Source organism: Podarcis bocagei, assembly GCF_964188305.1.
Source record: "Podarcis bocagei genome assembly, chromosome: 6".
In the NCBI taxonomy this organism is placed as follows: domain Eukaryota; kingdom Metazoa; phylum Chordata; class Lepidosauria; order Squamata; family Lacertidae; genus Podarcis; species Podarcis bocagei.
The window spans coordinates 16,803,747-16,821,264 of NC_138130.1; the positions used below are offsets into that span (position 1 = coordinate 16,803,747).

A 17,518-nucleotide genomic window follows, 5' to 3' on the forward strand; every position below is an offset into this window, starting at 1 on the left:
AGGAGGAATTGGAGGTGAAACCAGGGCACATTTGAGGATGGTGTGAAATCAGATAATTAGTGATAAGGTAAGCAACCTTCTCCAACTATCGTATTTTTGCAGCTTTTAAATAGGCACTGGCTATAACATGCTGCTATAATATTAATACAACCTGCCCACCAACTTAATAGGGTGAAATTACTTCAACATATTTTGCCAAATACAGAAATAAACTTCGTTTACTAGCAAACTTCAATCTGAATGCTTATGAGTTAGGAGTCAATAATGCAATATGAGCACATTGCATCTTGCATAGAGGTTAGTTTATTATTACCGGTTCAAGATGAGAAGGCACAGAAGAGAAAAAGGGGACTTCATATACTGTAGCTATCCAAATTGCAGCTGAATAACAGTGGTTCTGATGCAGATCTCATTCCTATTCAGGCATTCCTCTAAAAAATATGATGAGGAATGGGGCTGTACCTGCTAGACCCATTAGAGTTTATTCAGCTCCAGGTCTTGAGCTGATACAGCTCATCTTGCCTTGAGCCCAGCAGAGTAAAATCCCAGTGCCCGCAAACGAAAGGATGAAGCAGGTATGGCTACATTGCTATACTTTTTTTCTAAGCTATACCGAGAACACACAAATGTACATCTTGCCTCTGTGAGAGCAGAGAGCAACTCCCAACCAAGAACGACAGAACAAAGAAACAGGAAACCAGTAAACGTCACATCCAGTCTCCCTTTCCTGTGAGAATCCAACAGTAACTGAACTGTGGAATGAAAACAAAGTCCCATGACTTGCAGCAGATGCTCAGTGAGAGAAACAGAAAATAACATGCCAGTGTCCCTGCCTCCCCGAGCTGCAGCCCAAAATGTCTGTATGTTGGGTGGAAGATCTGAATGGGGACTTCTCGTGTGTTCAGCTGAGCATACTTGGAATCCACCCCACAACCAGGAGCTCCCATTACACAGGATACCAGATCATTGAGAGGCTTCTGAGCATGTTCAGGTGAATGTGTGAAGAACGACCCTCCATTAGGGATGGAGACAGCAAAGTTGGGACATGTGGAGCACTGGGAGCAGAAATGGTGCATACAGATCTATATACCCTGACTAATTTATCCTACCATATGTTCTTCATAGGGACGCAGGTGGCGCTGTGGGTTAAACCACTGAGTCTCTTGGACTTGCTGATCAGAAGGTTGGCGGTTCAAATCCCCACGATGGGGTGAGCTCCCATTGCTTAGTCCCTGCTCCTGCCAACCTAGGAGTTCGAAAGCACGTCAAAGTGCAAGTAGATAAATATGTACCGCTCCGGCGGAAAGGTAAACGGCGTTTCTGTGCGCTGCTCTGGTTTGCCAGAAGCAGCTTAGTCATGCTGGCCACATGACCTGGAAGCTGTACACCGGCTCCCGCGGCCAGTAAAGCGAGATGAGCACTGCAACCCCAGAGTCGGCCACGACTGGACCTAATGGTTAGGGGTCCCTTTACCTTTTTTATGTTCTTCATAGGTGTCAGGGAACTGCCATCGGAGGGACAGGTGGTGGAAGGGCTCACGGAGGCTGGGAGAGACCCAGCAGCTGAAGCAGGAACCAGCAGGGGGAGAGGTGGGTCTCTGAGGGAAAGCGAGCAAGAGGGAGGGCTCAGGGACACGTCCAGTGAGAACAGTGGGGAGGTTTCTGAACCTCCCATAGGGAGACCCACTCCTCGCCGGAAACTGTCACGCCGCGAGTCCAGAAGACGTGTTTCCGTTAAGGAGCTTTTATGCTGGAAGCGATTCCGAAAGCAACCACTGTCGGAATCTGCAAGTGACTAGAGCAGCCATGTCTGAGGGGCTCCGTCACAGACAGAGGTTTGTGGACTTGAACAAACTCTGAGGGACTACGATTTTACGCACAAACAGCTCATCATCCCATCACAATAGGGTAAGCACACTGAATCTAAACACATTAAACACATCTTTTGACCACTCATAGAAATTCTGGTACCTGAGCAGGACATGAGGCAGAGTCCTTTGACAAGGGAGAGCCAGATGCTTGGGGTCAGTTGGGTTTAGATCCTAACACAAATCACCTAAGGTATGTGAATACCTAGCCTTCTTTATGGGTCTAAAAATTCCACTGGCTGCCAGCGTGATACAGGATTAGATTCAAGGTGCTTCTGTCGGTTTATAAAGTCCTAAATGGCTTCTGACTTAAACACTTGTAGGAGCCCCTTCTCGTCTAGTAACATGTCTTCAAGTTAAGATCTACAGAAATGACAGCATTAGAAGCAGCACCGACTTAAATTTTGTGCTGCATGAAGATGCCAGAGAAAGCAAAGAGAATAAATCCACGAAATCACCAATGAGAATGTGTGTGTGTACCTTCCTCTTCAGACGGACACTGGAGGCTGGTCTGTGCGCTTAAAGTTGAAGTCACGAACGCTCCCCCTAGTGTCCAGCCCATCCTCACTGCATGTTGCAGTAGCCCCAAAGGCACAGTGATGGTGCCAGGTTCTATGTTTCCAAATATAGATTGGAAGCTGAGGGAACTTGTGCGTGGTGACCCAATACCCCTTGCAGTGTTCCTCTGACTCACAACTGGAGGAATCACTCATACCTGAAAGATCCAAAGCGTCCAATGAATCTCTCTTGCACTTGCAACATGATTTCTAGACTTGCACATTCTCTTCTTCTGGAGGCACACTCTGCACAAGTCAGAGCTGGAGGAACTGTTGGAAGAACTTATAACCGGTGACCTATTCTTACGCCTACCTTTGCGAGAGCGGTGGCATGGGGACTTACCTAAGCAGGCCTCAGCCCATGCCAGACTCTGCTGTAAGTGGTGATTTAAATGCTTTAAGTCGTGAACTTCCTCCCCGCTTGACAGAGAGGTGCCACCCTCCAGGCTGTGGCAGTCAGGGGAGACATCAGGTGACAAACTATACCGCTGCCAATGGCTGGTGGCTAATAATTGGACGGCTTTTCTTGCTAAACCCCACACCTGAAGTGGAGGGGCCATCTACCTTTCTTGGCTAGTTGGCCACCTTTGTTAGGCCCAGCCCCTGCCAAGGGTCTTTGCCCTTGGCACGCAGGATAGGGGCGACCTTCCTGCTGGTAGACAGGACCCTTGATCTTATTTGCTGCCTGCACGGTGCCTCTCACTGTGCACCTACACATACGAGGGGGAGAGATATCACTGTGCCCAGTTGCCATGGCAGGAGACATGATGGCATAACCAGCAAGGAATTACCAGCTACTTGACAATGTAACACTGTGGAAGCAAGCTGAAATCTAACAGTTGGATAACTAAACGAAGGTCTTGGAGGGGTGAAGGTCAGGATGACCAATGGAGAGCCAGGCTAAGAATCTCTGAAGCCATATTATAGGGCCATCTAAAAGCTAAAAGCACAAAGCCATTTTAGGAAGCTAAAGACTATTTCTCTTTCTCATGTTTGTCACTTTGCCACCTTTTGCAGAGGCAGCAAGCATGCAAGCTTGTGGGTGCAGCTAGCTTGCCTCTGCAGGAAGTTTGCTAGTTGAGGTTAAGCCATTTCTGAGAAACGACCCCTGACAAAGGCAAGTAGCAGGATGTTTGCTGACCGCCAGGCTCCAGATATAACGCTTAGGTGTGAAGTTGCTAAACCACAAGGACATTTCTTGGAAGCGGGGGGTTCAGGGGCACTTCCTGGAACTAGTACAGAGGTTAAGTAGATTATAAGCCAGTAGCGCCACCTAGTGGAATAGGCAACTTGGAACCGAAAGGACACACCAAATTTATTCATTGGTTGAGCTTTAATGAATATGTATCAATGACCATAGGAAATTGTCAATCATTGGCTAAAGGGATGCCAAGGGGCCGAACTGTGCTTTGCAGAAAGATATATAAGTTGACTGCCCCAAAGGGGGGGTGGGCATTCTTCATTTTCCTGAATGCACCCTATTTGCTTTTTGTCGGACAAAATCCAAATAAAAATCTTCTTCTTTAAGAAACTTTGCTGCCTGATTTTTACATTCCTGGTCTGAATACCGATGTCCCTTTCATTTCTGGTGCCAAAAGTGACTCGGATCAGAAGGACTTTAAGTGTCCTCAGAGACCAGGAGGCAGCTCCCTTGCCCTCTGGGCAGAGACGGCGGAGGGCCAACGGACCTCCTGGCTTCCACGTGCACACCGAACCTTTTCTTCGGAGGGGGACAGAAGGCAACTTGACCCTCTTGCTGTATCCTGGGACAGAGGACAACGGATTTGAAGAGCCGAGGTTGGGAAGACAGGGCAGAGAAGAGCCGGCTGGGGTGAGTACATGGCAACAAGGCCTGAGGGCATAGGAAATCCTCCTTTTAATTAAGGAGAAGGGAGATCCTGATCAAATCTCCAGCGTGGATAGTGGCATTAAGTAGAAGGGTTGACTGCTGACAACCACCCACGCTTTGGTATTAGGAAGGAGAAAAAGGGGGGGCACAGGGTGGTTAGTGTGTCGTGCAAGCGTCCAACGAGAGAGGCATTTTGTGCATGTATGTGTGTTACCCCGGGGCATTCCCCTGGGGTCGTAGCAACAAGTACTCCATTTCCCAGTCGGGCGACCGCACCTGGGTGAGAAAAGTTGCGAAATGAATGTGTGAGTGTTTGGTGTGGGGACGCTGTACAGGGCCATACTGAAAATGTGAGGGGGGGGGGCTTGAAAGGCTTGAAAGGTCCAGTAATCCCCCTTCAATGTATGTTAAACAACTTCAAGAAAGGATTCAGCGGAGACTATGGCATAGACCAGGGGGGACATCCTGACCAGATTCCCTATATAGACAACTGGCTGAAGGTGGTAGATGACAACCGCCCCCTGGTTGAAGAAATGCAGGACTGAACATTGCAAAGTCACTCCCTCATGTCAGGTTTTGGAGAGGGAAGATGTCCAGAAGAAGTGCAGTGTTTATGGAGAAGAGTGTACAGAACAGTAAGCAGTTATTACTGCATTAACAGAGGAAAATAAGAGAAAAGAGCATGAAACAGGATGCTGCTATAGAATTAATGTAACAGGATCTTGAACAGACAAATGAAGGACTTAATAGATTAAACACAAGTCATTTAGAAGAGAGGTCTCAACTAATTCAAGACCTCCAGAGGCATGGAAGAGAATTTGACAACCTCAGAGAGGTTTTAGCTGAGAAAGACAAAGAAATTTCTGCTATTATTTCAAATACAAATGTGTATTCTGAGCAGATTAATATTCTGAAATGTCAGATCAAGTGCAAAGAGGATGAAATGCAAGACAGGGAAATAGTGTTGTCTAAGGCTGAAAGGGAAGTCCAGTTACTGAAAGATCTACAAACCAAAGGTGTGAACAGTGGAGGCAGAAAGCTTTCAGAACTTTCTGAACAGTTAAGTGCAATAAAATCAGAACTGGCTGGGAAAAAAAAATGAAAACGCTAGTAAAACAAAAGAGAATGAAGAATTTGTTAGGCAAAACAAAGAGACTAGCCAAACAGTTAAAGATCTTCATTCTACAATCAATACTTGTGATGTTACTTAAAACAACAAACTCATGGGGTGTGAGTCACAAATTAAATTGTTTAAAGAACAAATAAGTAAATCAGCTAAAAAATTGCAAGAAACAGAAATAGAATGTAAGGAGGAACAGACCATCTTAAATCCCAGGTCGATGAACATATCTCTGTAAAGGAGAAATTGAACAAGTTACTAAAATTAAAAGAAAAACAAAGAACAAAGTTTTGTGAATGAACTGAAATCAGTGAAAGATTCACACAACCAACTCACTTTACAAAATGCAAAAAAAAAAAAGATGAAGATTTAGCTAATTTATCCAGACAACTTGCTGAACATACTGACCATCTAGAAATTGTCAAAAGGTCACTGCAAAAAAAAAAAAGGCAGAGATTGTGATATCCCTAAAAGACAAGCTTAAAGTTGTGGAGCAGTAGGCTTTTGCAGAATCCTGATCCAAGGCTTCAGTATTTTAGCAAAACCTCTAAATGAGAATACCAGAGGAAGAGGAAGAGACCCATTTGAGTGGGGACCAGCCCAACAAGAAGCCTTTGAGACTATCAAGCAATTAGATTCCACAGTGAAAGGCTGGCCACCCTGTCTGCGGGGTGTCGCTGCCACCGCCACGCTAGTGGAAGAAACAGGCAAGTTCACATTTGGCCAGGAGATGCATGTGAATGTGCCCCATTCGGTTCTCACCCTTATGGAATATAAGGGGTATACAGGCTGAAACAGGCTTTGCCCAACCCATTGAGAAGTCTGCAGGCGCAGTAGAAGCTTGTGAAGCAGACGTGCCTGATGTTCTAGAGAGACCAAAGGGTCCTAGCCATTTTAAGGGCCAGCATTGATTCTTGGCTGTTGGCAATACTCCAAGGGAGGAAGCCCTGGGTCGCGTGCCAGGCACTGAAGACAGCATGTCAGGCCACAGTGGCAGCCAGACCAGAGGGGGCTGGGCTGTGGGACGCCCAGAAAGCCCAGAGGGGGCTAGAGGATGGCCAGAAAAAGTACCAAGCCCAGAGGGGGCTGAGGCTGTTTTGGGAAGTTGTTTCTACGCTTCAATAAATCTGTGTGATGGACTGTGGGCTGGAGAGAGGCTGAGACCTGGGAAGAGGAAGGCAGTTACAAGTTGTTCCTCAGGCAGCAGAGCACCCAGAAGTGGGGGTGCAAGCCAGGCAAGCCGTTCCAAGAGCTCTAAGAAAGCCAAAGTCTCCAAGAGTTGTTTGTGTTTTGAGGCGAAGTCCAACAGCAAAAGGCATTGCCCTGCAATTGGCAGCTGGATGCAAGGCTAATGTCCAGAAGTTGAGACGTTACTGGAAGCAGTATGGGTCCCGAAGAGATTGCCGTGATGCACTGCAAAGGCCATGGGAGAGGCCGGGACATGGTCACTAGGGGCAACCGGAAGGCAGACAACGCAGTTCGTGAAGCAGCTTTGAAACCTCCACCAGCACTCAACGCAGCCCTCATCCCACAACTCACTCCAGACGATGTGGAACCACGCTACACACCGGAGGAACAACAGTGGGCACGCCAGGAAGGAGCAACACTCCAGGAGGGATGGTTCCGTCTACCAGAAAACCGTGTTTTTGTGCCCCAACATCTGGCTACCGTGATTGTGACGAGTCCACTCATCTAGGGGGTCCAGCTGCCAGAGCACACCTTGGGAGACTTTTCTAACCTTTCTCAACTAGTTGCTGCTATATCCCAGAGGTGTGTCCTGTGCGCCAAGAACACCCCCAGACAAGGCCACCTTCCCCCACCGGGTGTACAACACGTGGGCTTTACCCCTATGGAAAGCCTGATTGTGGACTTCACTGAATTGCCTCCAGCTAGGGGTATCAAATACCTGCTTGTGTTTGTCTTCACCCTGACGGGCTGGACAGAGGCATACCCCATTAGAACAGAGATACCTCGTGAAGTGTCCAAGAAACTGTTACATGAACTCATACCCCGATTTGGCCTCCCCAGAAGTATTGGCAGTGACAATGGCCCTGCCTTCATTGATAAAGTTGTGCAAGAAGTGTGCAAGGCGCTGCAGATAAACTGAAGGCTACACGCAGCCTACAGACCCCAGAGTTTGGGAAAACCTGAGCGTATGAATCGCACCTTGAAGACCCACTTGGCCAAGCTGACCCAGGAGACGGGACTACACTGGATAGATGTCCTGTCCATTGCCTTGTTTCGGATTTGGAGCGCTCCAACCAAGAGACTGAGACTATCACCCTTTGAACTTTTGTATGGCAGGCCACCCCTTTCGTCCGAGACATCCCCGCCAGTTTGGGGCGGGTGGGAGATCACATCACTCAGGAACAAGTGCAATTCCTGTCCCCGTGTGTGTTTGCTTCCCTTTCCAGGTACTACCTCGAGCCTACACCATGCAGTCTCGCTGAGCCGGTCCACCAGTTCCAGCCGGGTGACAGTGTGGAAGCGCAACCCCCTCATCCCTAAGTGGCGAGGCCCATATACCGTCCTCCTCTCCATCCCAACTGCGGTGAGAGTAGCCGACGTGAAACCCTGGGTGCATCACACGCGTCTGATCATCACCTTGTGTCTGACGCTACCGGAAACGCGTTAGGCCACGGGCAACGTGATCCTGCGACTGATCATCACAAGGACTTTCACAAGGACTTTCCCCTTTTCTCTATTATGTTCTGTATTGATTTGCTCTATGTCCTACTGCCCTTTTTGCTCTATGTCCTATTGCCCTGACCCCACCGAGCCATACCGACCCTCTTGGCCTGCGGACCTACGATTGGTTTGCCTTGCCAGTGGTAAGAAACGGCGTGCTCATTGGTTATTGGGAACAGGGCTTTGATGAGGTTGCCGTATTGAAACATCCCACTACCCCACTGTGGCTTCTCTTCCACACCCTGTTGTGGGGAGGGAACCAACTGTCACTCAGGGGGTAGAGCACTGTACCAACCCCATCTGGTAGACCAGGTCCTAATCTTAATCCAGGTGTTGCATGGGACGGAGCCCATCTTAATGCAAATATTGCAGGGGAGGGAGCCTGAACCAGGTGCACATTGAAATTGCTGAAGAATACCTGGCCTGGTAACTCCACACATAATACCCTTGAATGTGGTAGGGTATTCTTGTGGCTGCATAAGGGTTGCCACCCCAGGCTTCAGCCTCCATAGGCCCTGGTCAGAGACCACGCAGGTGACCTCCACCCAGTAGGACCAGCCTTTGAACTTTACAGAGTCTATTGCCATCCCTATAGCTCCCGAGGCCTAACAGTGTATCAGTGCCAGGCGGCCACTTTTCCCTGTGGGAACGCTACGTGTGTGCACGCTGTTCACGCCGTAGCAGGGCCAGGAGTTGGAGGCCCCATGCCCTGGCCTTCGTGGGCCCCCATCCCTTTGGCCTGTGGTATTACCCTTTTTGTGGTATTTCTGTGTTGGTGGTACAGTTCTTTGTTCTGGGGCCCCGAACATCCCTTGAATCAGGATGTGGATCATACCCTGCCTCCTGATGGTTCTCACCTCTCAGATGGCCCCCGGGTGGAGGGAGAACACCTTCCTGAACATGACCACGGATGTGGCCAAGAGCCTGAACAGGTCTGAGTGCTGGGTATGCGTGCGAGGTCAAGATTCTGAACACCACCTATGTGGTTCCCGAGCACCATATTTGAAGACTTGACAGGGTCATAGAGGGAGGCACGTGTATCCACAGGAGTGTACATTTCCTGGCTCTCTATGATATTGTACCTATAGGTCCATCAAGCGAAAATGGAGAACCGTGACCGGTCAGCATTTTCGTGATGGAAAGGGGGGAATGGAGGGGTGAAGGTCAGGATGACCAATGGAGAGCCAGGCTAAGAATCTCTGAAGCCATATTATAGGGCCATCTAAAAGCTAAAAGCACAAAGCCATTTTAGGAAGCTAAAGACTATTTCTCTTTCTCATGTTTGTCACTTTGCCACCTTTTGCAGAGGCAGCAAGCATGCAAGCTTGTGGGTGCAGCTAGCTTGCCTCTGCAGGAAGTTTGCTAGTTGAGGTTAAGCCATTTCTGAGAAACGACCCCTGACAAAGGCAAGTAGCAGGATGTTTGCTGACCGCCAGGCTCCAGATATAACGCTTAGGTGTGAAGTTGCTAAACCACAAGGACATTTCTTGGAAGCGGGGGGTTCAGGGGCACTTCCTGGAACTAGTACAGAGGTTAAGTAGATTATAAGCCAGTAGCGCCACCTAGTGGAATAGGCAACTTGGAACCGAAAGGACACACCAAATTTATTCATTGGTTGAGCTTTAATGAATATGTATCAATGACCATAGGAAATTGTCAATCATTGGCTAAAGGGATGCCAAGGGGCCGAACTGTGCTTTGCAGAAAGATATATAAGTTGACTGCCCCAAAGGGGGGGTGGGCATTCTTCATTTTCCTGAATGCACCCTATTTGCTTTTTGTCGGACAAAATCCAAATAAAAATCTTCTTCTTTAAGAAACTTTGCTGCCTGATTTTTACATTCCTGGTCTGAATACCGATGTCCCTTTCAGTCTAACAGACAGAACCAGCAACCTTACTGTGCACGTGCCGTGAAAGGAAATACTGAAAAGCAAGCAAAATAATATGTTAAGATTCCTGCAATCTCATACGCTTGAAGCCAGAACTGCACCACCCAAGCCATGTGTTGGTGGCCCAAACTGTAAGCCACCAGGATGCAGCCCATGCAATGCAATAGGCCGGGAATGAAAGGAGTGGTTAATTATATCCTATTAATTAAGAGACAGCAGCCAGCGACCTACTACTTACGTGCAATAAGTTAGCAGCAAGAACTGCACCCCCAAAGGCAAATGGCAACGGTATAAACAGCAGGCCAAGGGTGGGAGGGAAGGGACTGTCCTGGCGTTGGGAGGAGACCCCAGGAGACCCTCTGAATCCCCAAAACCAGTCCCACAAGCGGTGCCAGTCGCAGAAGGCCTAAGCAGGCCTGAAGCCAGGGGCGGCAGGGGGAGGGGGGAGGAAGGCTATCCTGTAGCCCAATAAAAGACCGCTCCTTGTCTGCAGCTCCGATCCTCCCGCCGAATAAGGGGGGGGGGTCAGTGCCGGCGGCATGAGGCCTGGAAAGCCGACATGCGGCCTAGCAAAGGCCGTGCCATTCACGCAGCCCCAATTCCCCCCCCCCCGATGACGGGGGGTGGCATTGACCACAGGAGGCCCCAAGGCCACAGCACAGCAGAAGGCCGTGCCACCCACCGCTAGCCACGGGAGGCCTCTGCAGGCTGTCCCGTGGTCCAAAGTAAAGCTAACTTCCCTTTCCAGGAGAGAAATCCAGTGACGAACCCGGAAAGAAAACAAAATGAGCCTGGGCCGAAAAGCATCGGCCCTTTTCTGGCCCTCACCCCACCCCCCAGCTGGAAGCCCGTTGGCCTGCTGAGATGGGGGTGGGGCAACGGCCACCCTGCAGCAAGGTGGGTGGCACTTGGCCAGGTAAGCCCATGCGGTGTCACAAACCCTGCCCACCTCTTGGAGGGCGTGAGCAGAAATTGCAGTCAACTGGTGTTCTTTTTTGCTGATTGGTATATGCTCTTCTCGTGGGCACATTTTCTGCCCTGTATGCAGATTGCCAATTTTTGTTTATATTAGCTTTGTTTTTGTTGTGCCACACCCATAGCTGTCAACTTTCAGATTTGAAAATAAAGGGATCAGCAGCCTCACATGTCCCGGGGACTGTCTATGGCAGTGTTTCCCAACCGGTGTTCCGCGGCACACTAGTGTGCCGTGAGACATCGGCTGGTGTGCCGTGGGAGGAAGGCGGGCGAGTCGGGCGGTGAGAGGCGGCGGCGGCGGCGGCGAGGATCCGCGTCGAGCCGGGGGCGGCTCCGCGGTGGTGGTGCCGAGCGGCGGGGCAGCGCGCGCAAAAGGGAGGATCGCGAGACAGCGGAGGAGGAGGAGGCCGGCATGTCCGGGCAGCAGCAGCAACAACAGCAGCAGCAACTCCCGCCGCCGCCGCCCCCTCCTCCGCCCGCTATCGCCGCCACCACCACAACAGCCGCCGCCGCCTCAGCTGCCCTCGCTCTGCTGCCTCCTCCCACCCCGGCAAGGGGGAGGGAAAAAACTTTCGCTTTTGTGCGTCCCTCCCGGCGTGACGCTGCGCGCTGACGTCACGGGGCGGGGCTTTAATGGTGGTGTGCCGCGAGATTTTTTTCCGGCTAACAGGTGTGCCGTTGCCCAAAAACGTTTGGGAAACACTGGTCTATGGGATAGCTAAAAATCCGGGATAGCAGCAGGAAGCAGCAGGAAACGGCGCTGGAATAAGGGAATTTCCCGCAAAAAAACGGGAAGGTTGACAGCTATGGCCACACCCTGGGCTTCTTGTAAGGGAGGGTGAGTTGGAAATGCTTTTAAGTGATACATAGTTCTGGCCTGAAACATAGTTTAGCAACCCCTCTTTTTCTGCAGTCAAAGGCAGGCAACGTCCAACGGGTTTAACAAATTCCTACTGATTTCTCTGGGATTTGCGCTGTGAACCTCGATCAGTCGCCAACAGATCTACAGAAGGAAAATTTAAACCAACTCCAAATCCAAAGACTAGAGGGCAATATAAGAAATAACACAATTCCCAGCTGGGGCAGAAAAGCAAAGTTTTCACAAGGAATTTATTCTGTTCAGTTAAATATTTGATTCAAACTCCTGTGTTTGGTCAAACCCCCCTATTCATAACCCAGGACTTATAATGAACTGTTGACAGTGAAAAACACAGCACTAGAACACTCTAGGTACAGCTAGCGCCGTTTTATTCATAGAGTAGGTAGGTTGATTAAAAAGGGAAGCACGTGGTTGAATTTAAGTCAGTCGTTTTAAGACTAAATGAAAACTACATTTCAAATTTGTAATGAAAATTGAATTGTGGATTTAGAGGCCTTATCTCAGCTGAATATCATAATGAGAAAAATAAACTGGAGTGAGAGGAAGGTTCATGTAATAAGAATGTCCTGGAGGGGATATCATTAACAATTTTTAAAGAGCCCTGGAGAGTAGTGGCAAGACCAGCACCATTTGTTTTTCTCATGTCCTAGGATAAGGACATGGGCGAGAGTATATCAGGGAACACAGCTGGGACTGCCTGGTGTCCTATGCCTTTTTACTTGCATATTATATAGAATTGCCCTTTGAAGTGCTGGTTGTAAAAGGTAAAGGTAAGGCGACTATGGGGTTGCGGCCAGTGGGGTAGCAAGGTCAGGTGGTACCTGGTGCAGAAAATTTCTTGTCACCCCCCCCCCACACACACACACACACATTGAAATTATTAAAAGAAGGAAAAATAAGATACTTGCAGTTACAAGTGTTATCTTCTACCTCCCTCTTCTTTTCCTTCCTCCTCCTCCTCTGGCTACAACAGCAGCAGCGCCGCCCCCAGTGTCTCTCTCATTCGCTTTGAGGCAACTGCCCAGACAGGAGTGGTGTGGCACGGCGTCCTTTACCTTGAGGAAAAAATATATTTTAAAAACAGATATTTTTGCCATTTTGTCACTCCCCTCAGTGATGACACCCAGGGCAAACTGCCCCCATGGCAACCCCTCTTCCTACGCCTCTGCCTTCAGGTGTCTTCTAAAAGTCAGATACAGTGGTGCCTCGCAAGACGAAAAGAATCCGTTCTGTGATTCTCTTCGTCTAGCGTTTTTTTCGTCTTGCGAAGCAAGCCCATTGACGGATTAGCGGATTAGCGCTATTAGCGGCTTTTAGCGGCTTATCTGCTGATCGGATCAGATGATAAGCGGCTTAGCGGCTTAGAAAAAGGGGGGAAAGGGGAAAAAAACAGCAGGAACTTGCAAGACATTGTCGTCTTGCGAAGCAAGCCCATAGGAAATTTGTTTTGCGAAGTACCTCCAAAACGGAAAACTCTTTCGTCTAGCGAGTTTTCCGTCTTGCGAGGCATTCGTCTTGCGGGGCACCACTGTAGTTGTTTATTTCCTTGGCATCTGATAGGAGGACGTTCCACAGGGCGGGCGCCACCACCATGAAGGCCGTCTGCCTGGCTCCCTGTAACCTCACCTCTCGCAGTGAGGGAACCACCAGAAGGCCCTCGGAGCTGGACCTCAGTGGGTGGTAATGGGGCTGAATGGTGGAGACACTCATTCAGGTATACTGGGCCGTTCAGTACTGGATTAAACCCTGTGGAGGCCTCTTGGCAGTCAAAATCTGGGCAGGGGGCAGGCCTAAGGGGCACACTATAATAAGATTGAACTAAGAAAGCTTGATTGTAGTTTTCTTTCAAGATCAAATCAATATTATTTTGATCCATTGTCGTGGGACCCCTAAAAAGTGTGGGGTCCATAGGCCAGTGCCTACTCTGCCTATTTGGTAATCCAGCCCGGCCCCTTTGGCTGCAGGAGAGAGAAGAAACAGAAGTTGAGGGACGCCTCCTGATGTGCTGTTCCCCACAATGAAATGGAAGGCTCAACATTTGTCAGGCACTTTCGGATGCTCAGCAGCCCTGTGTGGTTACAACAACCCTGTAAAGTAGGCCCGTGCTATGCGCTCCCCAAATTGCAGCTGAATCCCTCGCAGATTGGCATTCAACCTCTGCTTAAAAGCCTCCAAGGAAGGAGAGTCCACCACCGTCCCAGAGAGTCTTACCGTCAGAAAGTTCTTGCTAATGTTTAGTCCGAATCTCCTCTCCTGCCCTCCCCTCTGGAGCAGCAGAAAACAAGCTTGCTCCCTCTTGCAGCCCTCAGATATTGGAATATGGCTTTCTCCTCTTCTCCAGGTTAAAAATACCCAGCTGCCTCAACTGTTCCTCATCAGGCTTGGTTTCCAGACCCTTCTTCATCCTGGTTGCCCTCCTCTGCTCACCTTCCAGCTGCTCAATATCCTTCTTCAACTAGCCTGCGCTGACTGGCAGCAGCTATCCAGGGTTTCGAATTGGGGGGGGGGACATTCCCAGGACAGGAGGCCTGCATGCAAAGCAGATGGTCCAATCCTGCACTATGGAGACCCCTAGCCTGCCTTGAAGGATGTGGGGGTGGTCTCCCTTTGGAAATGGGGCTGCAGCAAGAAGGATGTGAAATGCCGATGGGAATCTGTGGATGGAAGGGGCCTCCTTTCTCTGTCTGCCAGGCATTCATGCTCTGGGCTGCCTCTTTCCAGCTCTGGCGATGCCCTTTCAGGTCGCAGTACTGCAGAGAGATGGCAGGAATTGGGCCAGACGCCCCTCCACACACACACACACACAAAAAAAAAAAAAAAATTGGGGCTGCCAGCTTCTGAGTCGCTCTCTCTGCTCGTCTCTGTAGCAGGACTTGGAATCCAGTATTGGATAAAACGAGAGCAGGGAGGGGATCCCTCAGACCTGCCCCCCCTTGCACTCCACTCTGCACTCTCAGATGTGGAGGAGCCCTCCCCCCACAAGGAACTGACAGCCTGACTTTTGCCTTTCAGCTGCTGGACAAAGATCAGCTCCAGCTTCTGGGCATCATCCAGGACTGCCAGGCAGCTCGGCTCAGGGGGCTCCGAACCCTGAAGTACTCCAAGGAGGAGACGGCCAAAGCCATTCTGGTGAGTGATGGGTGGTGTGAGGGACCCCCATGGGGAGGGAGGGGCAGAGAGGGGCTGGCGTTTGGGGTTGGAGCCGTCCTCTGGAGACTCCTGGAAGGAGCTGACTTTCCTCCTCTTCTCTCTTCCAGGACATCCTCGGCCACTTGGAGTACTTCAGGGATCGCCCCCTGAGCCTGGCCCTGGCCTTCGAGGCCCTCCTGCAGTTGAGGTGAGTGGGGTCTTTGGGGTGGGCGGGGCTGTAGGGGGGCAGAACTCCAGGGGGAGCTTTGGGTGGGCAAGTCAGGCAGGAGGGAGAAGGGTACAAGGGAGACTTGGAGGAGGCAGTGTCTAATCCCTTCCCTTTCTCTCTCCAGTTTTATGAGACCCCACTTCAGTCCCTCTGTGGTGAGTGCGATCCTCCATAGAACAACAGAGGCAGTTCTGGGGAGCGCAGAGGAGGACAAAGAGGTATGTCCTCTGCTTTAAGTTCTCTTTGCACAGCTCTTTCTTCTTCCCACACTCTTACAAAATTTAACCCAGCAGCACTCAACCTCTCTTCTCTCTTTTCCCACAGGAATTGAAGAGGCCATACCAGAGCCTGCTGGGGGGTCTCCTCCCTGAAGCCCCCAATACTGGCACCCTTCTCCAATTGTTTACCGTAAGTATCCTGATAGCATCAGGAGTGGTTTTAGGGTTGCCCCCCTGTCCCTTACCCAACTAACTGTCCCATTTCTTTCATCCCGCAGGACCTCCGATATTACGCCCTTTTGGGGAGTAAAGACCAAAGGAAATTAGCGGCCAGCAGTATATCCCTGCTGCTGGCCCTTTCACGAAGATTCCCGAACCTCAGAGTAAGTATTTTGCCTTCCTGTATTCAGTTCTTTGGTTGCTTCCATCCTTCCTGGGTGGGGCTGCTTCTCTTACACCCATTCAGGGTGGAGTTCATAGTGTCAACTGACTCATATTTGTCTTTCCTCTGCAGAACACAGTAATTCGGCCGGAGCTGGCTTGTTTCAGGAATAATCTGAAAGAAGGTAAGCCCCACACCTTGGGGACAGTGAACTCCCTGTCCCTTGTTTGCCCAAGACACACCTCCCAGGTCTTCTTGCTGGGAGTCCTGCAGGACCTGCTCCCTGCCTGGCAGGCCTTTCCCACCTGGCCTGGGAGGGCAGCACCCAGACTGACTCCAGCTACAAAAAGCGGAGAGGACTGAACATATTTTCTCTCTCTCTTTCATTCTCTTCCATCCAGATGACCTCATCATCAAAGAGTTATGATTTCCCCCCCTGAAGGAATTGCTGGCTCTATTTGGACATCCCAATTGGCCAAAGACTGGCAGACGAAGAGGCACTGAGAATCAGGAGGGGGACAGATGATTTAACCAGCCATGAAATATGGATTGAGATGGGGCAGAACTAGAAGGAAAGAAAGAAAGAAAGAATCCATGACAGATAGTCATCTAATCCCTACTTTAAAACCTGCAAGGAAGGAGAGTCCATCACCTTCCAGGGGAGTCCATTTCTCTGTTGAACAATGTTTAGTCGGAATCTCCAATGTTTAATCGGAATCTTCTCCTGAAGCCATTGGTTTGAGTCCTACCGTCCAGAGCAGGAGAAAAAAAGCTGGCTGCATTATTCATGTGACAGCCCTTGAGTTATTTGAAAATGGCTCTCTCTGGTGTCACTGGATCAAGGTGATCAATTTTCTTGCATTCCTTAAACTAAATTGTTTTTAATGGATTTTGAATCAACGTGCAATAAATTGCTACTGTTTTGAATTTCATTGTGTTATTGTCTTCCATTGATCTGGGCACTTTTCTGTTGTTAAGGGGGCTGGAACTGTAGCTCTTTGAATGGTAAACTGCAGTTCCAAGAATCCTCGGGGAGAAGCAATGTGTTTTAAATGTATGCTGCCTAAGTTTCGCTTGCATCTTTTCAGTGAGGGACCAGTCACAGGATTTGCTTCCAACTTCATCTCCATCAGGCCCTCCATGTAATTTGGGTCCAGAGGAAACAAATAGAGGCATTCAGGGAGGGATCACTTTGAAGAAAACTTGCCCAAGGACCAAGAAAATATGGGTTTCAATTTGTATTGGGAGTGATCATCTTTCAAAGACTTATTAAAGTAGACTTGGCCTTTACATTGCACCTTTCCCTGTGTTATTATTACAATAGTGTTCTTTAAACAAAAACAAAAAAAACAAAACTTTTTGCCCAAGTGAATCATATGGCAAGCACTCAGTAGCTCTTCCATTCTCAAAATCCCTACAAGAGTTAAGTAATTTCCTTTATTCACTTCTGTAATTGTATCTTGTCAATTCAGCGGTATTAGGGTGTGGGTTGAATTGATTTTTTGAACGATAACTTCAGGGGAATAAGGTTTATCTTTTGCTGTCTGCTCTAAACAAGGCTTTGCAGTACAATGCTACATGGGAAAAATAATGAAATGAGTTGTCTGAACATTTTGGCAGAAGTCATATCCATAGAGACATTCTGACTAACCACTTGGCTCATGTGTTGCCATTTATTCAGTTCATTATGCCTATAAACACGCACACACACACATACACACACACACACACACA

General features: G+C 49.3%; 1 protein-coding gene across 1 annotated transcript; it reads left to right on the forward strand.

Annotated features, from left to right (window-relative positions):
* Positions 1 to 854: 854 nt before the first annotated feature.
* Positions 855 to 16,706, forward strand: LOC308588517 (uncharacterized protein; the record flags this gene model as incomplete). Its single annotated transcript, XM_081196925.1, has 8 exons — positions 855 to 991; positions 14,694 to 14,955; positions 15,084 to 15,163; positions 15,309 to 15,402; positions 15,509 to 15,592; positions 15,681 to 15,785; positions 15,917 to 15,968; positions 16,186 to 16,706. The coding sequence occupies 8 exons, from the start codon at positions 855 to 857 to the stop codon at positions 16,209 to 16,211; spliced, it is 840 nt and encodes a 279-aa protein (XP_081053051.1). The 3' UTR covers positions 16,212 to 16,706.
* Positions 16,707 to 17,518: the final 812 nt, after the last annotated feature.